Source organism: Lontra canadensis, unplaced genomic scaffold (assembly GCF_010015895.1).
Source record: "Lontra canadensis isolate GAN:19392208 unplaced genomic scaffold, GSC_riverotter_1.0 scaffold96, whole genome shotgun sequence".
Taxonomy (NCBI): domain Eukaryota; kingdom Metazoa; phylum Chordata; class Mammalia; order Carnivora; family Mustelidae; genus Lontra; species Lontra canadensis.
This window is the reverse complement of record NW_022631090.1, coordinates 2,669,351-2,696,739: the sequence shown is the minus strand read 5'-3', so window position 1 is coordinate 2,696,739 and position 27,389 is coordinate 2,669,351. Positions and strand designations below refer to the sequence as shown.

Here is a 27,389-nt window from a genome sequence, read left to right as displayed (position 1 = left end):
CTAGTCATTTTGGTGAGAAGTGGTTGAGGGGATGTAGAGCTGAGTATATCAACTGTGATTCAGGCAAGGTACACCTCTCCATGAATGATCTCCTGCCCCTGTAGAGATCCAGAAGTGTATAATCTTACATCTCAGGCTGATTTCTTGGGTGTTCAGAGTATTCTGGTAGATATTTAGCTCAATTCAGGGGACCAGTTGAAACAGGGTCTCCTTCTCTGCCATCTTGCTCCTCCCCTCTGAATAAAACATATTAAGATTATTCTTACCTGCTTCTTATGTTTTTTTTTAACATGACTATTAGAAAGATTAAAAATACATATGTGACTCAGGTTACAGTTCTAGTGGAAAGTGCTGCCTTACAACAGTTTTGTGAAGGCCACGCAGTGCACTTTGAGCAACAATGTAGCTTTGATTTCATATTTCATTCTTCTTCAGTATATCTGAACTCCACGTTCGAGTGCTCATTCGTCAAGGGCAGAGATCCATTTTCTTTTAATGTTAGCCCATAGCTCCCAACCTTGTGCTGATAGTGTAATAGGTGCTTGCCAAAGTTTGGTGAGTGAATCAATGAGTGAAAATCAGTTGAATGTCCCTGGGGGGTGGCACGTGGTTCTGTTCTGATGGTTATTGTGTAACAACTGGTGCTCTTCACTGAATGCCTGTTCTGGCCCTGGACTAGGCTTTGTGAGAGATGCCTTCAAGGAAATTAGAGCTAAGTCAGAGATGCAAATTATACCACACAAGGGAGCTGATAGCTGCCATATTGCACAAAAGACACTAGAAATATGGCGAACGTCAGAGGAGATGTATCAGTGGAAGAAGGGTTTTTTTTTTTAAGAGACTCAACACTAAAGCTGGGTCTTAAATAAGGACAGATAGGATTTGTCTAGGTCACAGGTCACAAACTGGTAACCACTTTTGGTAACCACCCTTATAGTTATAAAAAATAGCGGCCAGAACTTTGAAATTGGGAGATTGCACATAAAGACCTGGATTTCTGGGTATTTTAATTTTCTAATTTTCTTATTTTTTTAAATGATTTTAAAAATTTATTTGACAGAGAGAGAGAGTACAAGCAGGGAGAGTAGCAGGCAGAGGGAGAAGCAGGGCCAAAGGCAGATGCTTAACTGACTGAGCCACCCACACTCCCCTCTGGGTGTTTTATAAAGGCTGGAAGATCTGTCAGCCTTGGGTATTATCATGGCAATTGTTCAGGACTCAGTAGTAGTTGCCCTTTTCGGAAGAAGCATGCTCTCTGCATTTTGACCCACTTGCCATCACTCTCTACTATCTTACATTTGGTCTATGTGACCAATTTGTATTTACCTTCCTGACCCCAGTAGGCAGAGAAAACAGCATAAACAAAAGCTTGGAAAAAAAGAAAGCATGAGGAAGAGTTTTGTCAACTGTAGTAGTAACAGGAGAGGTTGTCTCTTTTTGCCCAGTCTATGTGGCCAAAATGAAGACATTTGCTTGTCCAAATTCTAGTATAGTGGTAGCAGGATGTAAGGAGAGAATGCAAACACATCCTATTTGTCCCCATGTGACATTTACTTTTACTAAACCAGTATACCAGGTCTGAGAATTCAGGATCTCTGTGACCAAACTGATCATTTGCGTAAACGTGGCAGAGAAAGGTATACTTGAACTAGTTGGCTGGGTGATGATGGGATTACATGGCAATACTCTGTGCAGTTGGAATCAGATGAAATGTTCAGCTGTTTACCTTAACTCTCAGTTACAACCCTAACTCTGATTTGTTCTAGTCATCTAATTTTTTTTTTGTAAGGTTGATATCATGTTCCTGGAAATGTACTGCTAAATGCCAAAATTATCATTGTGGCTGAAAGCTACATTTCACTCTCATGCTGTAAAGATGTACTGATGTTAGTCTCTATTTTTGAAGCCACCAGAAGACCCTGGAACTCACTCAGGTTGGTAGAATTTGTCTGGATTTGTCATACCCCATATGCCTCATATGAAATTTCTCACCTTCATCAGAAGAGGCAGATACTGGAGTGCAAGCTCTGATAGATAACCTGATACTGAGAAAACAAGTAGTTACTTCTATGCCAAGATATTTTATCCAGAAATGGGTAATCTGTAGTAAAAGCAGGTGATTAGAAGTCATCTTTCTAAACATAGCAATGTTTACTAAAGTGGTCAAGAGCAATAAACCTGTTTTTAAAAATCCCACTTCTGGGGTGGTATTCAGTTCATGTCCATTGCCTCAAAGTTTTGGCTCTCAAGTGTCAAAGCAACAAACACAGATCGATTTCGGGCTGAATTAACTCTCTCTTTGCAGAGGCCTTGCAATAGCCCAGTGAAGTGTGGAAAAGCTCCCCCTGCCCTTCTCTCTTTCCTACTGAGACACAAAACATGTTTGGATTTCGTACAGCGTTCCAAGAAATCCCCAAAGATAACAGAATAGGGCTACTTTCAGATGAACAAAGTACCCAAGTTTTTAAAATCTTGCTCATGATGATAGATCCTTCATTAACTTGTGCATACATTTTGACGTAGTGAGAGAGAAAAAAAAAACCCACAACCAATAATCACTTTTCACTGCATTAAGTGAGAAAAATGAAGAGCAACAGGGACTGATAGCCTTATAGGGAATATTTATTTTATTTTATTTTATTTTTTTACTATTTTGGCCCTGGTGGAAAAGGATGGCATTATTCTAGAACATAGTTCTTGAACTCCAGATCCTTTTTGGCATTTGGCTTGTATCAGTTTCTGATAGGAAAAGGTAGGGGAAGTGTACATTTTCCTAAATCACTGTGTGGTCACAAACTTGCAGCTGGTTGTGTCTAATCAGTCAAGAAGCCAAGCCAAGAATTCCATCCAAATGGAATGTCTGAAAGTATAAACTCTTGGTGAATATAAAATTAATCCAGTCCAGAAAAATTGGCAGGTCAGTAGAAGTCAGGTCAGGAAAGGAAGTTTTTAGAAGAAAGTAAAGCTGAAGTCCAAATGTATGTGGATTTTGGCAGATTCTCTCGCTTTCTCCTGTGCCCCTTCACGCAGGGGTCTATGTCTCAATATACAGATCTAGGTGCTCCTGCTGAGATATGAAAATAAAGAATGAAAGAGAAGTAGATTCCTCCCTGGCCTCGCTCTGTTGAGGAGAGTTCAGGTTGATGCAAGGGTTATGTGAAGAGTCAAGTTTTACATGTTGTCTGAATCACGAGCTGTTGGGATTTCAACACATTAGGAGCTGGTATAGTTTACTAGTGCCTTGGAACTTCGTGATAGTCTTGTCTTGATAGAATGAACTTAACTCGGGGCTAAATCGACTAGTTATCTTCAGTTTATCAAAGACCATTAAGAGCAGAGTATGTGAAAGTATTTAAGATTCATTTTTATTGGCAAGCAAGAGTGAAACAGAGCGTGGTGCATTAGAAAAAACACAAGACTGGGAATGGTAACATCCATGTTCCTCTTCCAGTGCCTATAGCCCTCACTAGGTCTATATTTCCTTGTTGTAAAATGAGGGTGTTAGAGTTGAGGGGTGTGGGGGCTAGACTACACAATAATAGCTCTGAATTACTGTAATTTCAAGAAAGGCACATTTGGAGACATGGAGAAGAATATGAGGAACATGTTAATTTATGATTTTTTTCTTATGAAATAAGTCTGCTGGTTTAGTTGAAGATAAAGCTGGTCGATTTTAAAGGTTACTACAGATTACAGATAAGTCTTCCTCTTGGTTCAACGGTGCACTTCCTGGTCCTCTTTTACCAGACTCATGTGTACAGGTTAACAAATCAAGGAATAAGGAACTTGGTCTGTTTAAGCATCAGACTCATAAATCATGGGCAGATGATCTATTCACTCTCTACTGTCTTATTGCTTTCTGGGATACCTTCTGCCATTAATCTTGCCTGCACAACGAAGGCTGCCATTCAAGATGGTATAACAAAAGGAGCCAGGCGTGAGAGCCAGAAGGGAGGGATTATGTGCTAGTTCTGCTGTTGATTTTTTCCAAAATGTTAGATGCTTGTGTTCTTATTTTTGTCTATAGAGGATCCCAGATTAAATTATGACTGGTGTTCTTCTCTGCCCCCCCAAATTTCTGATTCCTTTTTTTTAACATTTTTTTATTTATTCATTTGAGAGAGAAAGAGAGTCTGTGAGAGAGGGAGAAGTGTGGGGCAGAAGGAGAGGGAGAAGCAGACTCCTCACTTGATCCTAGGACCCTGGAGTCATGACCTGAGCCAAAGGCAGATGCTTCACTGACTGGCCACCCAAGTGTCCCCCAAATCAGAGATCAAATCCTTTCTAGGAGATGGAGGTACCTGCGAACATTTACCTTTCTTTCATGATATACAGAGGTGAAGCATGATAACAAACCTAGCCTAAAAAAAGTTGTGCTGGGGGATGGGCAAATTAATCTCATGTTTACAAAGTTCAACTCATATAGTTACTATCTGAGGAAAAAAAAAGAAAAAGGAAAGCCAGATGAGAGCAGTATCTATACCACAGTTCATTGCTTTGTCCTAAATCATGGGAGTTTTGTTTATAACCTTTTTTCCCTAATCCTTTCACAGAGAGGAATTTGCACCAGTGTAAGCTTTCAGATCACCTCAGAAGTCCAAAGTGGAAGGTTTCCAAGGTTCCCCTTTTCCTCAGGGAGTCTAACTCCAGCTACCTATGAAAACTCCAACATATCCATTTACGAGGTAGGCTATCCAACAGCTATCTTATCTGCTGCCATCTTGGTTTTTAAAATGAGACAGTGATTTAGGACTTAGTCTTTGGGTAAAAATATTAAGACTTTTGGAAAATCTTTCCAGTTTTTTGTTTGCTATCCACTCATGGACTTGTTTCACTAAGCTTTTGGACAATGATTTTCCTCAGCAACTGATCTACTTATTTATAATTTCATTAATCTTTCAAATCCATCTATTTATTGTGCATGTGAAAAAATAGTCAGGGGGTGCCTGGGTGGCTCAGTCAGTTAATCATCTGCCTTTGGCTTGGGTCGTGATCCCAGGGTCCTGGGATCGAGCCCCCTATCAGGCTCCCTGCTCAGTGGGGAGCCTGCTTCTTCCTCTCCAGCTCCCCCTTGCTTGTGTTCCCTCTCTCACTATCTCTCTCTGTCATAAATAATTAAAAAAACAATTAAAATCCTTAAAAAAAAAGTCGGCAGATCCATGCAGTTTATCATGTCATTCATTCTAGAAGATAGCGTATAATAATAGAAGAAATGACTTCCTGACTTCCTGAGTCACCTGTTTGTGATGGAATGTCTAGAAATATGTTTGTGTAAAGTTTTGGGCAAACCCTTCCCTTCAAATTCTAGTTGTTCTTCCTATACCTGCTATCCTCTGATATTATTGAAATCTTTTAGAAATTATTTCATTTTTTCCTCAGCCTGTGCTCTCTATTGGAGTAACAGGTGACTTTCTGCTGTGTACAATGGAAATCTTTTTTTTTTTTTTTTTTAATTTCACTTAAGTTTCTGTCTTTCAAGTTTAAGAGGCCACTCGTGGCCCCTTGTTCTTAGATACTGGAATTTGGCAACCAGAACAAATCTTGCAACAGCTGGAGAGATGAACTGTTTCTTCTCAGCAGGAAAGAGTTAAGCAGGGGGTAAGAGGGAAACTAGTCCCTCCTAAGTGATGCCTTCCCAGTGTGCTTTCCTTGTTTTGTTTGAAGATACTCCAAAAAGCAGCAAACACTTTCAATGTCAATAGTAACTACAAAGAAAGTCCAAAACAGGACAGAATGAGTTTTTTGACTGTCTAACATATTGAATTTTCCGAGTGAGTGCTCTCCTCCATTGGCCAAATAATTGCCAGATGCCTAAAATGCCAAGATTGGCATGGTTTATATTTGCTCAGTGTACCTGAGGGCTCTGACTTAAATTTGAAGCAGGAAACCTCCGGATCTTGCCTCGAAGCTCATTGACTCAAAGAGGAGCTTTGCTTCAAGTGTAAAACTTGTGGTTTTGGGGAATTGACAGCTCTACTCTCTCAAAGACCAAAACCAAGATAATCACAGAGCTTTTAAATGTCAAATGCAGTGGGCTGATGGTTTTATGAGTATATGGACACTGCTAAGATTCTGAAATAAATTTCAGTAATCTAGGGTGGTCTTTTGGTTTTTTAACTGTAAAATGAGGGGTTGAACCAAATTTTTAATCATGGATACTCATTGGAATCTCCATGGAAACCTGAAAAACATACCTGTGTCTAGCCTCTGCCACTAGTAACTATGATTTGGTCGGTATGGGGTGGGCTCAGGCATTGGAATTTTTTTCAAGATTCCCTATGTGTATAGTCAGGGCTGGGGATGGATGAATTAAGAGATCTCAAAGGCCTCTTCTGACTCAGATATGCTATATGACTCTCTGATGCTGTGGAAGAATTTATGTATCGAGTTGTGGTATGTTTTGTTTGGTGGAGACAGAAGGTTATAGTGTAGAATTGAGAAAGGGAAAAAGTAAACATCTGTACATAACTGGCTTATAAGAATCTGTCAGATATTTCCACCTCTTAGAAGGAGGCAGAGAGTTGAGTTAGTTCCCATAATGACTATTGCTCAGTCAGAGCATGAGGATTTCTCAACTGAAGCCAAAGGGAGCCTTTATCTGCACAAAAGAAGGGTGTTAGTGAGAATAATACCACACCATGAAGTCAAGATTAGTTGTTTTCCTCTTTGTCTCGTTTCTCTCACCCCTTTCCCCGCACAGCCTCCCCATCATCTTCCTTTCCCAGAGCCTTTTTTCTTCTATTTTCCCACCTTCTTCTATATCTCCTAGAGCTGTCTCCACACACCCCCACCGTCTCCTTTCCACCAACCACTTCTCTCATCACAGAATTGTCTAGCTCTGTCCATTAGAAAACTGGGGCTCAGACCAAGGAAGTGGTTGCTCTGAGGCCACCCCTGAATTTGAGGCACAGCCAGATCCAGGACCTAGTTCTCTTGACTCTTAGTTAATGCTCCACAGCCTTAGTGCAAAACTGATGGACTTTAAATTACTTCTAAAAACTTTAGTGGCTAGAGTTGGATGTTTCTTCCTCTTAATTAAAAACTGAATGATGAATGAAGTATTTTATCATTCTCTCTCTTAAAAGAAAAAACAAAACAAATAATGCATGTGTGGTGAAGATAAAACCTGCCTGTTTCCTTCCTTTTCCTCATTATTCATGAAGTAGAACACACACAGACTCAATAAAAATCTGCTTATAAAGTTTGTGAGAACTATTTCAATCTTAAAATAAATACACACAAATCCCCCAAACCAAAGAAAGCCATGAGAGAAAAGAGCAATAAAGTAGAAAGTGGAAAAGGGAAGACCTTGGTTCTGTTACTACCTAGCCTTCTGACCTTGGGCAAGTCACTTCATCTCTTTAGACTTCAGTTTCTTTACCAAAATACGAAGGGATTAGAACAGGGTTACCCAAGACCCTTTCCAGCTCTCAAATTTGATGATTTGGCTGGGGGGAAGTAAAGGCTCGGCTTAATGATCTCTAAAAGGTAACCAGCCAGAGAGAGGCTAAATCCTCTCTACAATAAAGCTGACTCCAGGAAGACAGTATCAGGTACTGGTTAGAGGCAGAGTTAGGGTTGCCAGTCCTGATGTTCAGGTTGTGCACTGCACAAGGGCACGTGTATTTAAGAGGGTACTATTCACATTACAGACATGTACTAACTTAGAGTGGTGAAGGGTTGGGCAGAGAGGTTCTGACCTCCAGCCTAGCTCAGAAACAAGGCAGTGGGGGTTAGTTCTCATAGCTACATTTATATCTGTACACTCGACTATGCACGTACATAGCCACTGGTAAAATAAAACATATGTACACCTGATTATATGCTACCTTGACTATTCCCCAGGAGTTTTTTGAGGTTACTCCTTTCTTCTGCCTAATATTCTTGGAGGTCCAATTTCAGCTTCTCTCCTCCACTTCTACAGCCTGACTCCAAACCTGACAAAGAGGCTCCACCTGGCAGGCAGGGGTTGGTGGTATGCAGACCAGCCATGCTGCCAGTGGAATGTGTTCCCTGGTATCTGGAGGATGTAAGAGTAAATGAGGGCGTGGCACATGCATGTATGTTTTCAACCAGGGCTGCCGCCCAACATCGCCCAGCTGCCACCAGCTGTAAAATTATATTCTCACATGTTGATTTGTTTATTCATTGTTCCTTGTGGGAAAACACCCTTTCTAATTAGCACAAAGGTGACTTAACAGCTAGTAGTGACCAGGGGCCATGGAAAATGGTTGCAAAGGTGCTGGAAAGGCTTTATTGCCCACCACTATATCCCGCATGTTTGCTGGTTTTGTGAATTCCCAGTTAGAATTTTTGTCTTTTGGCTGAAACCTTGGTTTTGATCCCTGTAGAGGGCAAAGTCCCCTGAAGGCTAAGCCTTCGAGCTTGAGCTCGGGTCTGTCCCTCTTGACTCCTATGATTAAGGAAGTTAAGTGTGGGGTGGAGCCTGAGACTCAGCCTTTCTAACCAGTTCCCAGGTGACCGTGATGCAGCTGGCCTGGGACCAGGCTCAGAGAATTTCCCAGCAAGAGACCAGGAAGGCTGCCTTTCATGCTTGGCCATTTTGCTGCAGGCAGGTGCGGATCCTGGACTAACCTTGTTGGACTCTGTGGGCACTGAGCCTGGCTGGCATAGTTCTGCTCAGCTGCCAAAGACCTCCAAGAGCCATTCCCTAGTTAAAGGGTTTCAAGCTTCTTGGCTCGAAGATGCCCTCTAACCCAGAGTGTGGGTGTGGAACTCAGATGCCCGCAGCTCCCGTTATTAGCCTTTGACTCTGGCAGGTTTCCAGATGCAGTGCCACAACTGGATATATTCCTTAATAAGAGAATGCTTACACTCTCTTCCTGGAATTTGACTGCACAGAGCTCTCTGCTTTATTATCTCTCCTTGCCGACAAATTGGTGCAGCCTGAAATGGACTCTCCAGGCTATAGGTAATAGATGTGAAAGCACTTTGAAGGGTAAAGTGCGCTGTGCAAATGCAAGGCATTATTATTATTATCAGGGAGAACAAGGAATCCATATTTGTATTGCTTTTCTAAAAAAGTTTGGGTCGGACAGAAACGAAATAGGGCTTGATGACTGATTAGTCCTTGAGACTATGAACAGAGAAGAAAATTATCAATCAGTTGCTGATGTTAAAGTAAAGACAATAAAATAATTGTTTTTGACAGCAGCCTTAGAAGTAGCGGCTTTGTACTTAAAAAGTCAGAAATAGACTTCTGAAAGGGTCTAGGTGACTCATATTACTAAGGTAGTACATTTGTGCATCCAAATAAGAAATGTTTAATCTACACTAAAGCTAACTGGTTTATGATTGAAGCATAAGAGGCCCCCAAAATGGCCTGTCCCACAGGAGAAAAATGGAGCAAGGTAAATGCAGAAAACATTTGCTGCATTACATCTCCCACCAAGGATGCCTGAAGGCAGTAACAATTGCAACCACCAACCATCATCATTAATCATGGCGAACCCAGTACTACATCACTTAGCTATGAATAAGTGAAATGACCTGGCACTTTCTACAGTTAGTGAAAGGAGTCATTGCAGAGAGTGATAACTTTCCTTTTCTGAAGTCTGCCTACCTGCTGTGGTTTCCATGTCTTTAGTTAACTGGAATTTTTACCTTTTACTTCTCTGCATGACCTCCTTTTTAAAGATTTGATTTATCTATCATCTATCTATCTATCTATCTATCTATCTATCTACCAACTATCTATTTACTAGGACAGAGAGAGAGAGTGATTGGGGGGGAGGGTCAGAGGGAGAGGGAGAAAGAAACTCAAGCATGAGGAGCATGGAGCCTGAGGCTGGGCTTGATCTCACCACCCTGAGTTCATAACCTGAGGCGAAATTAGGAGTCTGATGTTCAGCCGACTGAGCCACCCTGGTGTCCCTGCGTGACCTCATTTTTAGCTCAGATACAGTGTGTCCATGTGGTGGAGTGTGATGGAGGAAGAACAAAGCCTGTTTGAGTTGATGGTCTGATTATAAACCCTTCATATGGAAGGGATATTGCTCTAGAGCTGTTGGCAACTAAATCTCATCACTCTTCTCTGCCTTTTCTTTCTAGGGTGATGGGGTGTGGCTGAAAAAATTCCCCTTTGGAGGTTTTGGAGACCTTAAGTCCATCAAATTCAGTGCAAGTGATATGTTTGAAATGGTATGAGAAATCCTTGTTTATGTACATTCCCACTAAAACCAATCCTTTCTCCGAAGTAACTAACACCAGCTGTTAGGAAGACCCTTAACAAGTAAGTGTGGGGAATACTGCGACTGTCTTGATATGACCATGTAATGCTATGGCAGAAGTATAGACTCTGAAGTCAAAGAGACATGAAGAATTCCATTCCTAGCTCTACCCACTTAAGAGCTATTTTAACTTAGGCAAGTCACCTAAACCCCTGAGTCTTACTTTCCTTCTTTGTAAAGGAAGTATATTAATGTCTACTTCCAGGGTTGACATGAGGATTAAAAGAGATAATACACGTATAGCATCTTGTGCATTTCCTGATATATAACTTCTTTGTAAAATGGTTGCTATTATGATTATTATTAAGTACATATCCCATAATCATTCAGAATCTCCAGTTGCCAGGCCTAGAAAAGTAATCTTGTAATTATGACTTGCATAAGAAAAATGGTGATTTCCCAAGTCCCACTGATTTTGTTTAAAGAGTCCTTGGGTGGTTTGTTTAAGGGAGCAGTGTGTAGATAAGGCAGGGATGAGGAGGATTCCACTCAAATTGTTTAAAATCTTGGCTCCTTCTTGAGCTTTGAGTCTATAAAAGATTCACAGAGACTGTCTGTGGTTCCTTCAGACTCAGAAGAGTGGGAGTTTTAGAAAGTAATAATGGATTTCTTCACATCTATGAAGCAGGCAAGTTCAAATCAATCCAACAGGTATGAATCAGACACCTTCTACATCCCAAGCACTGTACAAGTGAGAAAACAAAGGAGAGGAGGAAATGGGAGATATGTGGCTTACTGTGGACAGGGTGTACCCCAGGGATCAGATGAGATACTGTGATTTGGTATTTCTCTTAGGTGTGGTTTCGATGCTTGGCGCTGACACTAAAATAATGAGAGATGAAATCAGAAGGGCGACCAATGTCAGAGCTAGAATAGGCAATCCCACACTGGTTTGATGATCCAGGATGCTAAACAGAGAGCTAACTTCAAAGTCAGGTGCCTAACGGGGTCAAACTTAGGGGAAATAAGATAGGTATTGACCCAAGATATAATGTGTCCATGACTTTTGGGTAATTTTTGATTTTGATATGGTCTCAAACTTATAGAAGTGCTGCAAGAATAATTCAAGGAATTCCTGTATACCCTACCCAGATAAAGCAATTGTTCACATTTTGCCTACTTTTCATTCTCTGTAAGCTTATGTATATTATTTTTTCTGAACCATTTCAAAGTAAGGTGTAGACATCCCACCCTTTAACTTCTAAATACATCAGTGTGTATTTCCTTTAAAAGGCATTCTTGTATGTAACTCTGGTGTAATTATCAAAATTGGAAAATTGAACATTGATATAATAATATATAACTATTGTCCATATTTTAATTTTATTAATGGTCAAAATAAATGATAGCTAATTTTCCCCAGGCCAGTTTCCAATCCAGGATCACATATTATAGTTAGTTGTCATGTCTCCTTAGTGCCTTTCATTTGGAAGAGTTTCTCAGCCTTTCTTTGTTTTTTCTTCACCTGGGTATTTTTGGAAGAACTCAGATCAGTGATTTGGTAGATAGTCTCTCAATTTGGGTTTATCCCATGCTCCTTGTGGTTAGATTTAGTTTATGCATCTTCAGCCAGAATACTACAAAAGTGATGTTATACTTTTCAGTACTTTCTATCAGGAGGCATACAATATCAATTGTCACATTGTGATGTTAATTTTGATTACTTGGTTTAGGTAGTTTCAAAATCTACTAAATCTCTCCAGTATAGTTACTGTCTTTTTCCCATTGTAATTAGCACATAATCTGTAAACTGATACTTTAAGTTTGTGTAAATATCTTGTTTTTCATCAAACTTTTGCTCACTAGTTTTAGGACCCATTGATTTTCTTTTTTTTCTCTCTTTTTAAAACATTTTTAAAATTTTATTTCAATTAATTAACACATAATGTCTTATATTGGTTTTAGAGGTACCCATTGATTTTCTAACTCCAGTATTCTTTCTGTGTTTATCAGTTGGTGTTGTTAGAAAGAGCCTTACCTTTTCTACTATTTATTTATTTATTCATTTATTTATATCAATGTGCATGTACCGATTTAAATTTTATTCAAATCTATCTATCATCTATCTAAAACCGTGAATTTACAGTAATGCTTCTAATTAGAACTGAATGCCACAGTTAATTTTGTCCTTTCCCCTTTCCATACTGTGACTCCATTCTTAAACAGTGAGAAAACTGGCTCCCGTTATTCTCATAACATCTTTTTACATGTCCTGTTACTGACTCATGTGGCCATGTCAGGTGCAGATAGCAGCTCAGCTCTAGGGACAAGGCCAGAGTTTTCCAGAATTTATCATGTGAAAGGCCCCAATTCCTTTCTAGTACTTTTATAAAGCAGGAGATAGAACTCATTGGGCCATCACTGTGTGTCCAACACTGCCTTGACCACTTATGTGCCTTCATGATGTTAAAATGTTGGGACTGGATACTAGGAGCCAGACTGGAAAGCAGATCTTGGTGAGCCAGCTATAGAAAGGAGCCCTGCACAGTGGGCTCCTGTGGACAGGGTGTATCCCAGGGATCAGATGAGATGCTGTGATTTGGAGATGGAGATGGATGTTGTTGAAAGGCAAACAGTTGGAGTCAGAAGGCCAAAGGACTGATAACTTTCAACATCCCTTTAGGGCCTTAATTTCTGCAAAAGTGTATGTAGGAAAATCAGGCTGTATCTCCCAGGCTCATGCTCTTCACCACCATCTACAACTGTCTGGCATATTTCCTGTGCCACCTAATACCTCGGTTACTTTGTTTTTTGCCATGTAATCTCTAATCATCTTTTTTTTCCATTCTACTTTGGCCACCCACTACTGTTATTATACCCTGGGCTCTGTCATCATCTCTAATTGCTACTGAAAATGCTTTGCCTCCAAAATCATAGATTCAGACATCATACTCTTGACTGTATCCTCCTTTTGTTTCACCTGTGCCTGTATTTTACATCAGGTCTTCCTGCCTACTGATCTCTGCTTTCTTCCAACCCACGAACTCTTCTTTTGTCTTCTTTTGTGTTAATTTTAGATTCCATAAGCCATCATTTGAACACATTCTTATTTCTCACTTTCTGGTCAAACATATCTTCAAAATTCAGATTTTGGACAATCTTAACTCTTGACTTTCTCTGTGCCCGCACTCGAATAGCTAAGTATTGTGGCAGAAAGTCATGCAATAAGGTATATTGTTTTTACTATAAATTCATGTTTTTCTTCTTAAAATGTTCTTTACCACTGTCTTTTAAGTCCATTATACTTTGTTAGTTTGCTTTCTACAACTCATACTTCAGAGATTTTTCCATGCTCCTTCAACCTCCAATGTTCTTTTCCTCTATTTTAACTATTACCATCCTGCTCCAAACCACCATCAACTTCCACTAGAGCTAATGCAATTATCTTTTTTTTTTTTTATAAAGATGAGTAATTTTCTAAAAAGCCATTTTAGGCTCACAACAAAATTGAATAGGAAGTACAGAGTTCCCATATGCCCGCTGCCCAAACTACACACATGGCCTCCCCCACTATCAACATCCTGAACCAGAGTGGTACATTTGTCATAACTGATGGACACCTTGATACATCATTATCACCCGAAGTCCATAGTTTACATTAGGGTTCACTCTTGGTGTTGTATTTTCTGTGGGCTTTGACAAATGTATAATGACATGTATCTACCATAATAGTAACATGCAGAATAGTTTCAATGCCCTAAAAATCCTCTGTGCTTCACTTATTCATACCTCCCTCTCCCTAATCCCTGGCAACCACTGGTAATTGTCTTTTAACTACTCTCTCCACATCTACTTTTATCACTCTCAAATCTTTTCTCCATTTTGCAAAGTGGTCTTTTCAAAATAGAATCTGATCTTGTCAGTTTTCTCCTTAAATCTCTTTAAATAGATTCCTATTACTCTTTTCTTTGTATAAATTACAGGTTCAATTTCTGGAAGAGATAGTGGACTATTCAAACCTTTTATTTCCTTTTGTACCACTTCTGGTAAGTTATGGCTTAAAAGAAAATTGTCCATTTCATATATGCTGTGAAACTGACTGGCACAAAGATGTACCTAATATGTTCATGCAATCTTCTAAGTAGCCTTGGGATCTATTGTGATGCCCCCTTTTCATTCTTGATATTGATAATTTGTGTTTTCTCCCTCTTGATCAGTTTTGCTAGAGGACTATTGATTTTTAAAATCTTTCCCAAATATCAATTTTTGGTTTTGCTGATTTTTCTCTAGTGTATGTGTACTTTCTATTTCATTGATTTATATTGCTATTTCCTTCATTCTACTTTCTGTGGTTTTTAAAAAGATTTTTTAATTTATTCATTTGAGAGAGACAGAGAGCAAGCAAAGCATGAGCAGTGGGGAGGGGCAGAAGAAGAGGGAGAGGCAGACTCCCACTGAGCAGGGTGCCTCACATATGGGGCTCCATCCCAGGACCCCAGGATCATGATCTGAGCTGAAGGCAGACACGTAACTTACTGAGCCACCCAGGCACCCCTACTTTCTATGTATTTAATTTGTTGCTCTTTCTAATTCTTAAAACTGGAAACCTTTCTTATGTTCTAATATAGTCACTTAAAGCTAGAAAATTCCTTCTAAATACTACTTCGGCTATATCCTGGAAATCTTTCTTTTCTTTTTAAAAACTTTTTATTATGGAAAATAGCAAACATATATGAAAGAAGCAGAATAATATAACCAAACTCCATATGCCCATCATCCAGCTTAAAAAATTACCAACATTCTACCATTATTATTTCATCTCTAACTTGGTTATTATTGCTATTGCTATTATTTTGCATTTTGAAGTACTATTATTTACATTGAAATGCCTATATTATAGATCTATGATTTTGATAAAAGGATATGCCCATATGGTCTAGATGGTTATCGTGATATGGAATAAGGATCAGCAAACTATGGCCCATGCGCCAAATCTGTCCATGGCCTGTTTTTTTTTTAAAGATTTTATTTATTTGACAGAAAGAGAGAGATCACAAGTAGGCAGAGAGGCAGGCAGAGAGAGAGGAGGAAGCAGGCTCCCCACTGAGCAGAGAGCCCGATGTGGGCCTCCAACCCAGGAGCCTGGGATCATGACCTGAGCAAAGGCAGAAGCCCAACCCACTGAGCCACCCAGGCACCCCTGGCCTGTTTTTCACAGCCTGGGAGCTAAAACTGTTTTTTCATTTTTAAATGACTAAAGAAAAAAAGGGGGGGGAAAACAAAGCTTATGCAACAAAAATAGTATATGATCTCCAAAAAAGAAAATATTTATTATATGTACCTTTATAGAAAAAGAATGTTGATCCCTAATATGAAATATTTCTTTCTCTCCAGAAAGTTCCTTTCTGTTCATCAGTAAATTTGTGTCCCAACCCCCCCCACAAAGAGGGAACCACTGTTCCAGGGTTTTTCCTATTGTACATTAATTTTGCTTCTTCTACAACCTCATAGAAGTGGTATCATACAGCATCCCAAATGATATTAATCCATGTTATTGTGTGTGTATAAATAGCTTGTTCTTTTCATTGATGAGTAGTATTCAATTGTATGAATACAGCAGAATTTAATTATGTACTTTCCTGTTGACAGGCATTTGGGCTGATTCCAATTTTATTTATTGTGAATAAAGCTGCTAGGAATATGTTTTTTACATGTCTCTCTTTTTTTTAACAAGTCTTTTTATGGACACATATTTTAATTTCTCTCAGTTAAATACATAGGAGTGGAATTTCCATGTTAAAGTTAGTGTACATTTAGGTTTATAAGATGCTATCATTTTATTTTTCCCATTTTAATTTTCTGCATGTAAGTTACGAGAGTTTCCTTTGCTCTACATCATCAGCAATATTTGATACTCTCAGTATTTATAGTTTTAGCCATTCTAGTGGGTTTATATGGGTATCTCATTGGTTTTTAAAGAAAAATTTTTTTTATTAAGTAATCTGTGCTCAAGATGGGGCTTGAACTCATGACCCTGAGATCAAGTGTTACATGCTTTACCAACTAAGCCAGCCAGATACCCCTCACTGGTTTTTAAAAATTTTTCTTTTTCTTTTGTTAATTTTTTTTTTATTTTTAAAGAGTGAGAGAGCGCACACATCAGCAGGAGTAGGGGTAGAGGGGCAGAGGAAGAGGGAGAGAGAGAATCCCAACAGGGCTCCACGCTCAGTGCAGAGCCCAACATAGGGCTAGATCTCTGGACCCTGAGATCATGACCTGAGCTGAAATCAAGACTTGGACACTTACTTAACCAACTGAGCCACCCAGGCACCCCTTACATTTTTATTTTTAATTGTGATAAAAACATAACAAAATTTACCATTTCTAAGTATATGATTCAGTAGTGCTAAGTATATTTACATTGTTTTGCAACACATTGTCAGAACTCTTTAGTATTGCAAAATTAAAATTCTGTATCCATTAAACAACTCCCCTTACCCACCCCAGTCTAACTCCTTGTAACTACCATTCTGTTTTCTGGTGCTGTGATTTTGACTGCTTTAGCTATCTCATATGAGTAGAATCATACAGCCTTTGTCTTTTTTGTGACTGGCTTAGTTCACATAGTTATCATTGTGTTTTTAAAATAGATTTTTTATTCAGGTTTAATTATATGTTCTATTTAATGAATTTTGACAAATGCATGCATCTCTGTAGCCACTCCCCAAAACAAATACAGAATGTGTCCATCATCCTAGAAATTTCTGTTACCCTTCTCTGTCAAAGCCCGTAGTCCAGAGGCAACTACTGTTCTGATTTCTATCACCATAAATTAGTATTTTTTTCTGTTCTTAGATTTCATATAAATAAAATAATGCAATATGTACTCCTATGTGCCTGGCTTTTCTCTCTCAGCATAGTACTTTTTAAGATTAATTCATGTTTTCGAATGTAACAGTAGTTCATTTTTTAAAATAGCTGAGTAGTAGTTCATTTTATAAATATATAAAAGTTTGTTTAAGAATCGACTTTAATTTCAGGAGTAGAAGTTAGTGATTCATCACTTACATACAACACCCAGTGCTCATCCCAAATGCCCCCCTTAACTCTTTTTAAATATACAGTTCAGTCCTGTTAAGTATAATCACATTGTTGTAAGCAGACCTCCAGAACTTTTTTTAATCTTGGAAATCTGAAATTCTGTATCCATTAAGCAATAACTCTCTTTTTCGCCTCCCTCCAATTTCTGCTAACACCATTCTACTTTCTGTTTCTATGAATGTGACTACTCTAGACACCTTATATAATTGGAATCATACAGCATTGGTGTTTTTGTGACTGGCTTATTTCATGTAGCATAATGTCTTCAAGGTTCATCTTTGTGGTAATGTGTCACTGGATTTCCCTCCTTCTTAGGGCTGATTAATATTCTGTTGTATGCTATTCACTCATTCTTGATTTGGTTGCTTCTCCTTCTTAGCTATTGTGAATAGTGCTCCTATGAATATGAGTTTGCAAATATCTCTCTGAGACTCTGTTTTCAATTCACTGGGTATATACCCAGAAGTGGGATTACTATATCATATGGTAGCTCTTTTTTTAATTTTTTGAGGAATCTTCATACAATTTTCAACAGTAGTTGCATCATTTAATTACAATCCTGTCAACAGTACACAGGCTTTTAATTTCTTCATATCTTTGCTAGCACTTATTATTTTCAGGTTCTTTTTAAAATTATTAATAGTTGCCACCCTAGTGGGTGTGGCATGATGTCTCACTCTGGTTTTGATTTGCATTTCTCTGATAATTAGTGATGTTGAGTATCTTTTAATAGGCAATTATACATTTTTTATGTATTCTTATGAACATATATTTTCATTTCTCTTGGGTAAATACTCAAAGAGCGGACTAACTGAAAGGTGCCTGGCTGGCTTAGTTGGTAGAGCATGCAACTCTTGATTTCAGGATTGTGAGCTCAAACCCCACATTGGGTATAGAGTTCAGTTAAGAAAATAAAATCTTAAAAAAAAAAAAGGATAGACTAAGTGAGTCATAGCGCAGATGCAAGTGTAACTTTATATTAAACATCCAACCAGCTCTTCTAATTGGTTATAATATTTTACACTACTATCAGAAATATATGGATGTTCCATTTGTTCTAATTTCTCAGCAACATATATCTTTTTGATATTTGCCTTTGTGGTGTGTATAAAATGGTATTTTATTGTGGTTTTAATTAACATTTTCTTGATGGGTAAAGTTGTTGAGCACCTTTTCATATGTCTATAATTTATCTGTGTATCTTCTTTTGTGAATTGCCCATTCAAATTTTTGCCATTTAATAAAAAATTGTGGGTTTTTTTGTCTTTTAATTTTTGAATTGTAGACATTCTTCATGTATCCTGGATATAAACCTTTGGTCAGATCCATGTTTTATAATATTTTTCCTCAGTCAGTGGCTTGTTTATTTCCTTAGTGGTATCTCTTGATTATTTTATTTTATTTTAATTACCCAGAAATCCTTGCTTATTCCAAGATTCTAGATTTAGGATGATGACTCATCTTGAATTAGTATTTGTGTATAGACTGAGAGAGTGATCAAGGTTCATTGTTTTTCCATAGAGATATCCAGTGTTCCTACAGTAACTGCTTAAAAAAAGCTTTCCTTTTTCCACTGAGTTAGCTTTTCAATTTGGTAAGAATTCACTGACTATATGTGTGTAGGTATATTTTTTGGACTCTACTCAGTTTCACTAACTCATTAATGTACTGTACTGCTGATAACACACTGCTTAATTATCAAAGCTCTAGCGTAAATCTTAAAGTCAAGTGGTGTAAACACATTCAATTTGTTCTTTTTCAAGATTGTTTTGGATAAAAACATTCATTTTAAATTTCAGTAAGTTCTAGAATCAGCTTCTTTTACTTAAACAAGGCTTTGAGAACTTTTGATACAAATTGTATGAATTTATAAACCAACTTAGTGACAATGGACATCTTAACAATATTGAATCTTCCAGTCCATTAATGTGGTATAGATCTTCATTTATTTAAGTTTCCTTAAATTTTTCTCATCAGTGTTGTGATGCTCCCATACTATATTGAGTAGAGCTGGTGAAGAAAGACATCCTTGCCTTGCTCTTGGCTCAATAGGAAAATGATTTAATGTTTTACTATTGAGTTTGATGTTACCTGAAGGGTTTTTCATACATGCCCTTATTTATGATTTTCTGTGAAAATTTTTTTAATCATGAGACTATTCATTTTATCCCCAATTTTTTTTCTCTCTGTTGTTCAGCTTAGTGTATTTTTTATTGATCTTTCCTCAAGTTCATTGATTTTTCTGTCATTTCCTAAGCCAATCTAGTGAATTTTATATTTTCTAGCTATAGAATTTCCATTTGATTCATATTTATAGCTTCTGTTTCTTTGCTGATATTTCCTATCTGTATATTCATTTTGTATACATTGTCTTTTACATCCTCAAATATATTTGGAATATCTGCTTTAAAGTTCTTTTCTGTTGGTTACAGCATCTATATCATCTCAGGGTTGATTTCTACAGACTGCTTTGATTTTTTTGAATATAGGTCACATTTCCCTGTTTCTTTCCATATCTAAGGCTTTTTGGTTAAAAATTGCTGAATGTTATGAATGATGTATTTTAGAAATTCTGGATTCCATTAGATTGCTCTGAAGAATGATTTTTGTTTGTTTTTGCAGGCAGTTATCTTGGCTAGACTCAATTTTTAACTTCTCCCATGTGGTATATAGTAACTAAAATCTCTGGTCCATGCTTTCAGGTTTAGTTGTTGCCTTTTTATGAGGTCCCTGGGATCTTCCCCATGCATGCAAAGATTAACATTCAGCCAAGCATTTGGGCAGATTTAAAAAAATTTTAATTGAAGTATAGTTGACCTACAATATTATATTAATTTCAGGTGTACAACCTAGGAATTCACAATTACATATTTTATGAGATGCTCACCATGATAAATGTAGGTTTGAGCAAATTTTATATGTATATTTTGGGATTGAACTTGCTCTATAGCTTATTACTTTCCAGGAATTCTTCCCTAACTTTCTAACTATTCTTTTGGTCTCAGACTTTGCCTTCTGACATCTCAAACCTGCCAGGATGCACTTTCTGCCTTCAAGTCATGACAGTTTGGGGAATACAGTTTCACAAAACAACAACAACAACAAAAAAACAACCCACAAATTTTACCTATTTTAGTGTGTTTTCAGGTTTACCTTTACCTCCATTTGTGGGTTTGGTCACTCTCCACTTCCTTCATGGTTCAAAAAATATTGGCCCATATATTATGGAGGTTTTGGTCTTTGGATTATTTAAAAGCATATTCCATTGTCTTCTGTCTCCTTTGTTTCTGCCTCAAACACGTAGTAATTTTTTTATTATATGGTAGTCAATTCAGAGAAAGACACTATAGAGACTCCAGGCATTATGTTCTACCAATGAGGGTTTTCTCTTTTCATCTGTTAGGTGGATACGGTAAAGAAGTAAACGCACTCATCTAATCAGAAACTGAGCTGAATTGAAGCTATGTTGTAGTTTTAATTAGACTCAGTGCACCTCTAGTTTTGTTATGTTTCCCAAGCATATCCTTCTGGAAGCCTGCAGGGTTCTGTATTCTCCACTTTTAAAGTTTGGTATGTCCAGACTGTGCTTCAGAGCCTTTGATCCTTATTCTTTGGCTTCTACCTTTACCTCATGATGCTTCCAAATTTGGCAAATATTTTGAGGAAAAGTCCAGCCATGTGTTTGCGGCAGGCCTTATTCTTATAGTAAGACTTTGTGTTCTGAATATTGGGAGACTAAAGGAGATTTCAGCTCACTATATAGAAGCTTCTTAGTCTTCCTTAGTTTCCAAACTCAGACTATATACTGGGCTGGGGGATCCAGCTCACATTTAGTCTCCTGAAGTTTATGAATTGTCATGCCAGTACTCCACAATTGCTAAAATTGTGCTGATTTTCTCTTTTTCCCAGCAAAGCCCTTCTGCTAGGCCAAACCTGATCTTCAGCTTGTGCCAAGGATTAGCAAATGTCCTAAGGGAAGAAAATGTGTGGCAATAATCTGCTTATCTCAGAAGGCCTCCTGCCCCTCTTAATTTCAGGGTTTTTTTTTTTTTTGCTTATACATATCCTTGTTGTCTTTTAAAATATATTTTTGCAATTTATCTGGGTTTTTAATATTGTGGTATCAGGAATGGTAGTCTGCCATGACTTACTATATCCTCCATAGTATAGAAGTGCCTCTAATTGTCATTAATATCAAGAAAAAGCTGCTTAAAATGGTCTATTAGAGCCTTTAGGGTCTGGCTCTGCCCTGCCTCTTCAGCCTTATCTCATACCACAATATTTCCCTTACCCTCTCTGCATCAGACGTACTGGATTTTTTTTTTTCTGTCTTTGGACTGTGATATACTCCCAGCACAGAGCCTTTTCACATGCTCTTCCAGTCTCTGGAATACTTTTCTCTCCCTTCTTTACCTGGTTAATTCCACTTATCTTTTAACTCCCAGCTCAATTCTCACTTCCCAGGAACCTTCCTCAACTTTTCTGATTGGTCATAGCCCCAATTATACATACTTACATTATGTGCCTCTCCTTTACAGGGCTTGTCAGAGTTGCAAGTTTGCATTTCTTTTTTTTTTTTTTTAAGATTTTATTTATTTGACACACAGAGAGAGAGAGAGAGAGAGCACAAGCAGGGGGAGCAGGAGGTAGAGGGAGAGGGAGAAGCAGGTTCTCCACAGAGCAAAGAGCCTGATATGGGACTGAATTCCAGGATCCTGGAATCATGACCTGAGCCAAAGGCAGACGCTTAAAGTACTGAGCCACCAAGGCACCCCACAAGTTTACATTTCTTCATGTAAAATTATTTAAATTAAGAAGTTAAGGACCATATACTATTTTGTTCACCATTTGTCTTGCCAACCCTTACCTCAGGACCTAACATATAGTAAGATATTCAATACATGTTTGTTAAATTGATGAAGTATTACTGGCAGGAAACATAACATCAGAAATCTTCCACTAGTACCTGGTTAATATGTTCTATATGACCACTGACCTCTGGGTGGTAAAGAGTGAATAGATTGTTGGGTGTGGTGCATAAACAGTAAATTTTGGAACACCAAAAATATAAAATTAAATTAAATTTTAAAAAAGAGTGAATAGATTGATACAAGGGTAGGAGGTCTTGAATAATAGTTCTCTACAACAAAACAAAACAAAATGAAATAGAGGAAAAGACATAGCAGCCAGTTAGTCCATGGAGGTAAAAATCTTATTGCCAAAATAGGTAGCAATTGCTGATATAGCAATGGCAGGCACTGGTAGGGAGAATTAAATTTTGATAAGGGTCCATACCTGCCACTAGGATGGTATTGCAGCTGCAGTGCAAGTAGGAATTCTTCTGATGTTACAATGTCCCAGAAACATTGTCAAGCAGTTGAAGACCTCTTTAAGATCACTTAAGCTAATGCTTGATTCAGGAGCATGTTCCTCTGGTGATTGTATGCTTAAAGGTTTCATGTCAGAAATAGTACTAACAAACATCTTGGGAGACAGGACAATTTAACTCTTGAACATTTGATGATGACTATTTTATTGAAGGGGTGAAGTACATGCCTACCCAGTAAATGTTCAGATGACTGTCTTACTAAAAAGGGTATATTCCAAACATTCTCTGCTTCCTGGCATTGTCCAAAATATCAGTAGCACATGACTGAATGTAGGTATCTACCTGGAATGGGGTCTTCTCTATTGATTGTAGCTGAGGACATATGACAGTTGTAGCTGAGGACATAGGACTGTAAAGATCTAGGGAAAACCTGAACGTTTTACATGCTAGGGCCGCTAGTGTAAAGCTAGATTCTGTAATAAATATTTATGTCTCAAATATTTAATGTCTCAAACACAGCAGAAGTTTAATTTTCATCCAAATAACAGTACAAGGTAGTTGTTCTTTGTTAGCAGGTGACTTCTTTCCAATATAGGGATTCAGGGACCCAGGATATAACCATTTTATGGCTCTACCCTCTCCTAGGACCCTGTCATCATCTGCATTCCTCTATACAAGTGAAAAATAACACGAAAAGCATGTATTTACTTCTTAAAAGCCTTAACCTAGAAAGAGCATGTATTACTTCCTCTTACATTTCACTGCTTGAAAGTCAGTCCTATGGCTATACTTAGGTCCAAGGGAAGCTGTAAAATGTGGACTAGTTGTTTTCCCAATAAGAAGGGAAATAGATTTGTGTTGGGCAGCCAACAGACCTAACTTTGTATTCTGTCTTCCAAAAGAAGTTTAGAACCCAATAGTTTTTGCTGCTTGTTTCCTAAGAGATGGCACAATAAAACCTTCATAGTAAGTGCCCACTTTGTTATGTGTGGGCTGAATTTACATGTCCTCCTTAGCTGGTTTAAGCTGCAGTGGACTAAGTGACTTGTAATGGGTGTCAGGCTTTTATGCTTAAAAGGCAGCTTTTTTTTTTTAAAGATTTTATTTATTTATTTGACAGACAGAGATCACAAGTAGGCAGAGAGGCAGGCAGAGAGAGAGAAAGGAGGAAGCAGGCTCCCTGCTGAGCAGAGAGCCTGAAGCAGGGCTCGATCCCAGGACCCTGGGATCATGACCTTATCTAAAGGCAGAGGCTTTAACCCACTGAGCCACCCAGGCACCCCTTGAAAGGCAGCTTTAACGGTCAATAGCTGCCATTCGCACCAGGGAGAAATTAAACCTCAGCTTGGAACCCCCTGTTGGAGAAGTAAGTTCATATTCTAAGCCAGTGCACTCCATCTCAGTTTATGTTCCATTATGCTCTCAATGCTCAGAATAGAATAATATGTGATTTAACCCTTTCCCTTATTTCCCACATAAAAATATATATATATAAAATTTGTGTATATATATGTGAGCATGTGTGTGTATATATATTTGTATGTCGGTGTAAACATATTTATAGGTTGTTTCTATAATTAACAATTTATTACTGGTCAAATTAATCAAACACTCTTCTCTCTTCATCTTTATCTTACTTCTCCGGTATTTATAACATTTTCAGTGATTACTGTCCTAAAAGAGTTCATATTCAAAGGGGGAGTGATAGACAAATAAGCTGACAGCTGTAATTTTGTACTACATTTCATTTTGTTTAACTCTGTATCTCTAGCATGCAGTCCAGTTCCGTGGACATTGTGGGTACATACTAAATGCTTCTTGCTTAGTGAAAAAATTAATGATGCAAGGGAAAATGGAGTCAAAACTGTAGATGTTTCTTCTGAAACAAATTTTGAAGATTTTGGCCTGATGTTTATGTAAGCTATTTATTTTAATAAATATTCACAAATAGACAATCTATTCCACCTTTCATTGTATTAAACTTCTTTAGTTCTCCTGGCTCACCAAGCTCCATTTCAGAGTCCCCAAAGAGTCAGGATGAAGGCCACAACCTTAGCATTCACTTAATATGCCAACAGAGATCTCTCTCTAAAATCTCCCCTTTTGACCATTGCATTAATTTTCTATCACTGCCTATGATATTGTGATTTATAGTAATATATATAGTAATATGTATTACTATATATATACTATATATAAAACAACACCCACCTATTTATTATATATATATATATATGTATATATATATATATATTCTTCATCAGTATTTCTAGCACAGAGCTCCTAAAACCCTTAGAATTTCCTAAGTGGGGAGAGTAGTAAAAGTGTCTTTTGTTATGTTAATGAGATTTGGACCACACCTAAGGATGGGAGCTAGTTAGTTGCCTGAAAACCCACCACATGATTAGAAGATTTGGCAATTGGGGCGCCTGGGTGGCTCAGTGGGTTAAGCCTCTGCCTTCAGCTCAGGTCATGATCCCAGGGTCCTGGGATCGAGCCCCGCATCCAGCCCCGCATCCAGCCCCGCATCTGGCTCTCTGCTCCGCAGGGAGCCTGCCTCCACCTCTCTCTCTGCCTGCCTCTCTGCCTACTTGTGATCTCTGTCAAATAAATAAATAAAATCTTAAAAAAAAAAGAAGATTTGGCGCTTTCAGTCCCACACCCCTGACTACTAGGGAGGGGAGAGGGACTGAAGGTTGACTCTGCGGATGACCAATGATTTAATCAATCACCTCTATGTAATGAGGCCTTCATAAAAACTTCAAAGGAGAGAATTTGGAGAGCTTCTAGGTTGGTGAACACATAGAGATTTGGGGAGAGTGGCACACGTTTAGAGAGGTCATGGAAGCTCCACACCTTTCCCCCATATCTTGTCCTACGCATCTCTTCCATCTAACTGTTCCTGAATTATATCCTTTTATAATAAACTGGTAATCTAGTAAGTAAATATTTCTATGAATTTTGTGAGCCACTCTAGCAAATTAATCAAACCCAAGGTGAGGGTCATTAGAACCTTCAGTCTATAACTGGTTTGTAAAAGCCCAGGGGACTTGGACTTGTGACTGGTGTCTGAAGTGTGTATGGGGGAGCAGTCTTGTAGGACTGAACCCTTAACCTGTGGAATCTGATGCTATCTCCAGGTAGATAGTGTTAGAATTGAGTTGAATTATAGGACATCCAGCTGGTGTAGGAGAGTTGCTTGCTTGTGTGGGGAACCCCTTCCCCCACACAGTGGAATTGGTGAGTAGAACTTTTATCGCCATACCAAAGTAGCACAAACATAGGCTTAAAACAACACCCATTTATTATCTCACTGTTCTGTAGATCAGAAGTCTAAGTGGGATCAGCTGGGTGTTCCACTTAGTGTCACATAAGGATAAAGTCAAGGTGTCAGTCACTCTGGGCTCTTATTTGGAGTCTCTGGGGGGAAGTCACTTCTAGGGTCAGTCAGGTTATCAGCAGAATTTCGTTTTGTACAGCTGTAGGACTGAAGACCTCATTTCCTTGCTGGCTGTTATCTGAGAGCTGTTTCCAGCTACTAGAGGCTGCCCACAGTCCTTGGCTTCTAGCCTCCTTCCTCCAGCTTCAAAGCCAACAATGGAGTGTTGAGTCCTTACACTTTGAATCTCTCTGACTTCTTCTCCTCCCTCCTCTTCTGATTTGAAGAGCTCATATAATCAGATTAAGCCTATCTGAATTATCTCCCTTTTGCCACAAAACATAATAATCACAGGACTAACATTAGAGATTGGAGATCATGGGGACCAAAATTCAGCTTTTCACAGTAAGCAGTCACAGGAAGGATGAAGAGAAGGGTATGTGCCCTAAACTTTGGTTCCCAATTGTGATAGGACAGTTGTGACTTTCCTCTTTCCCTCTATTTCCAGATGAAGGACCTGCATCATGAAAATATTAACCCTTTATTGGGCTTCTTCTATGATTCAGGGATATTTGCCATTGTGACAGAATTCTGTTCCAGAAGGAGCCTAGAAGACATATTGACAAATCAGGATGTGAAACTTGACTGGATATTTAAATCATCACTTCTGCTGGATCTTTTCAAGGTTAATAAAAAGACTGAGGAAATCTTGGATTTTCCCTGTAGATTAGAATTTAAAAGTTTTGGGTATTTAATTTTCCTTGGATCATTGTGATGATCTCATTCTTCCAAGTTCCTTCCTAGGGTCTGCCCCCTAGCCCTTCTCATAGTCCCTTTGTCCATATCTGTTATAAGGTACTGATATAGAAGGGACTTACTTGCCCCACTCTTTACTCCCAGTTTGAGGGCCAGATTTGTCCTTACTTTCTGTTGCCATTGAGCACTCTTCCCCTTAAGCAACCTTTCCTTCCATTCCATTTCTCTGCTTTCTGGATGTAGAAAAGTGTTCATTCCCAGATCTTTTGACGCTGCTTAGCCTCATCTCCTGGTTTTCACCTTCTAAAAGGTGGTTCAGTCTAGAACTAAGGGATAAGTCTTTGCACATCATAGGTATAACTGTGGAACTCAGCATGACCAGAAAGCCAGAAGACCATAGGCTCTATCAGGAAGAACTTCCATTCTCTGAGGCAAGGACTACTGAGAGTCAGAGGGGTTCATGGATGGGTCTATGGATGGGCTTTGGTGGAGTCCATGAACTCCTGGGAATAATATGCAAATTGTGTCCATGTGCATCTTTATGGGGTTGAACTGGTTAATCAATGACTTGCTGAGCTTCTTGCATATTGACCACAGTCTTAACCTTTATACTATGGCCTAACCCTTTTCAAGG

General features: G+C 38.5%; 1 protein-coding gene across 1 annotated transcript in view; it reads left to right on the top strand.

Moving 5' to 3' along the window:
- Nucleotides 1-27,389, top strand: part of GUCY2F (guanylate cyclase 2F, retinal) — an 86,344-nt gene that overhangs the window by 28,381 nt on the left and 30,574 nt on the right. Inside the window, 3 exon segments of the mRNA XM_032837144.1 lie at nucleotides 4,554-4,685; nucleotides 10,072-10,161; nucleotides 26,508-26,684. Of these exon segments, the coding sequence (XP_032693035.1) occupies nucleotides 4,554-4,685; nucleotides 10,072-10,161; nucleotides 26,508-26,684 (399 nt within the window).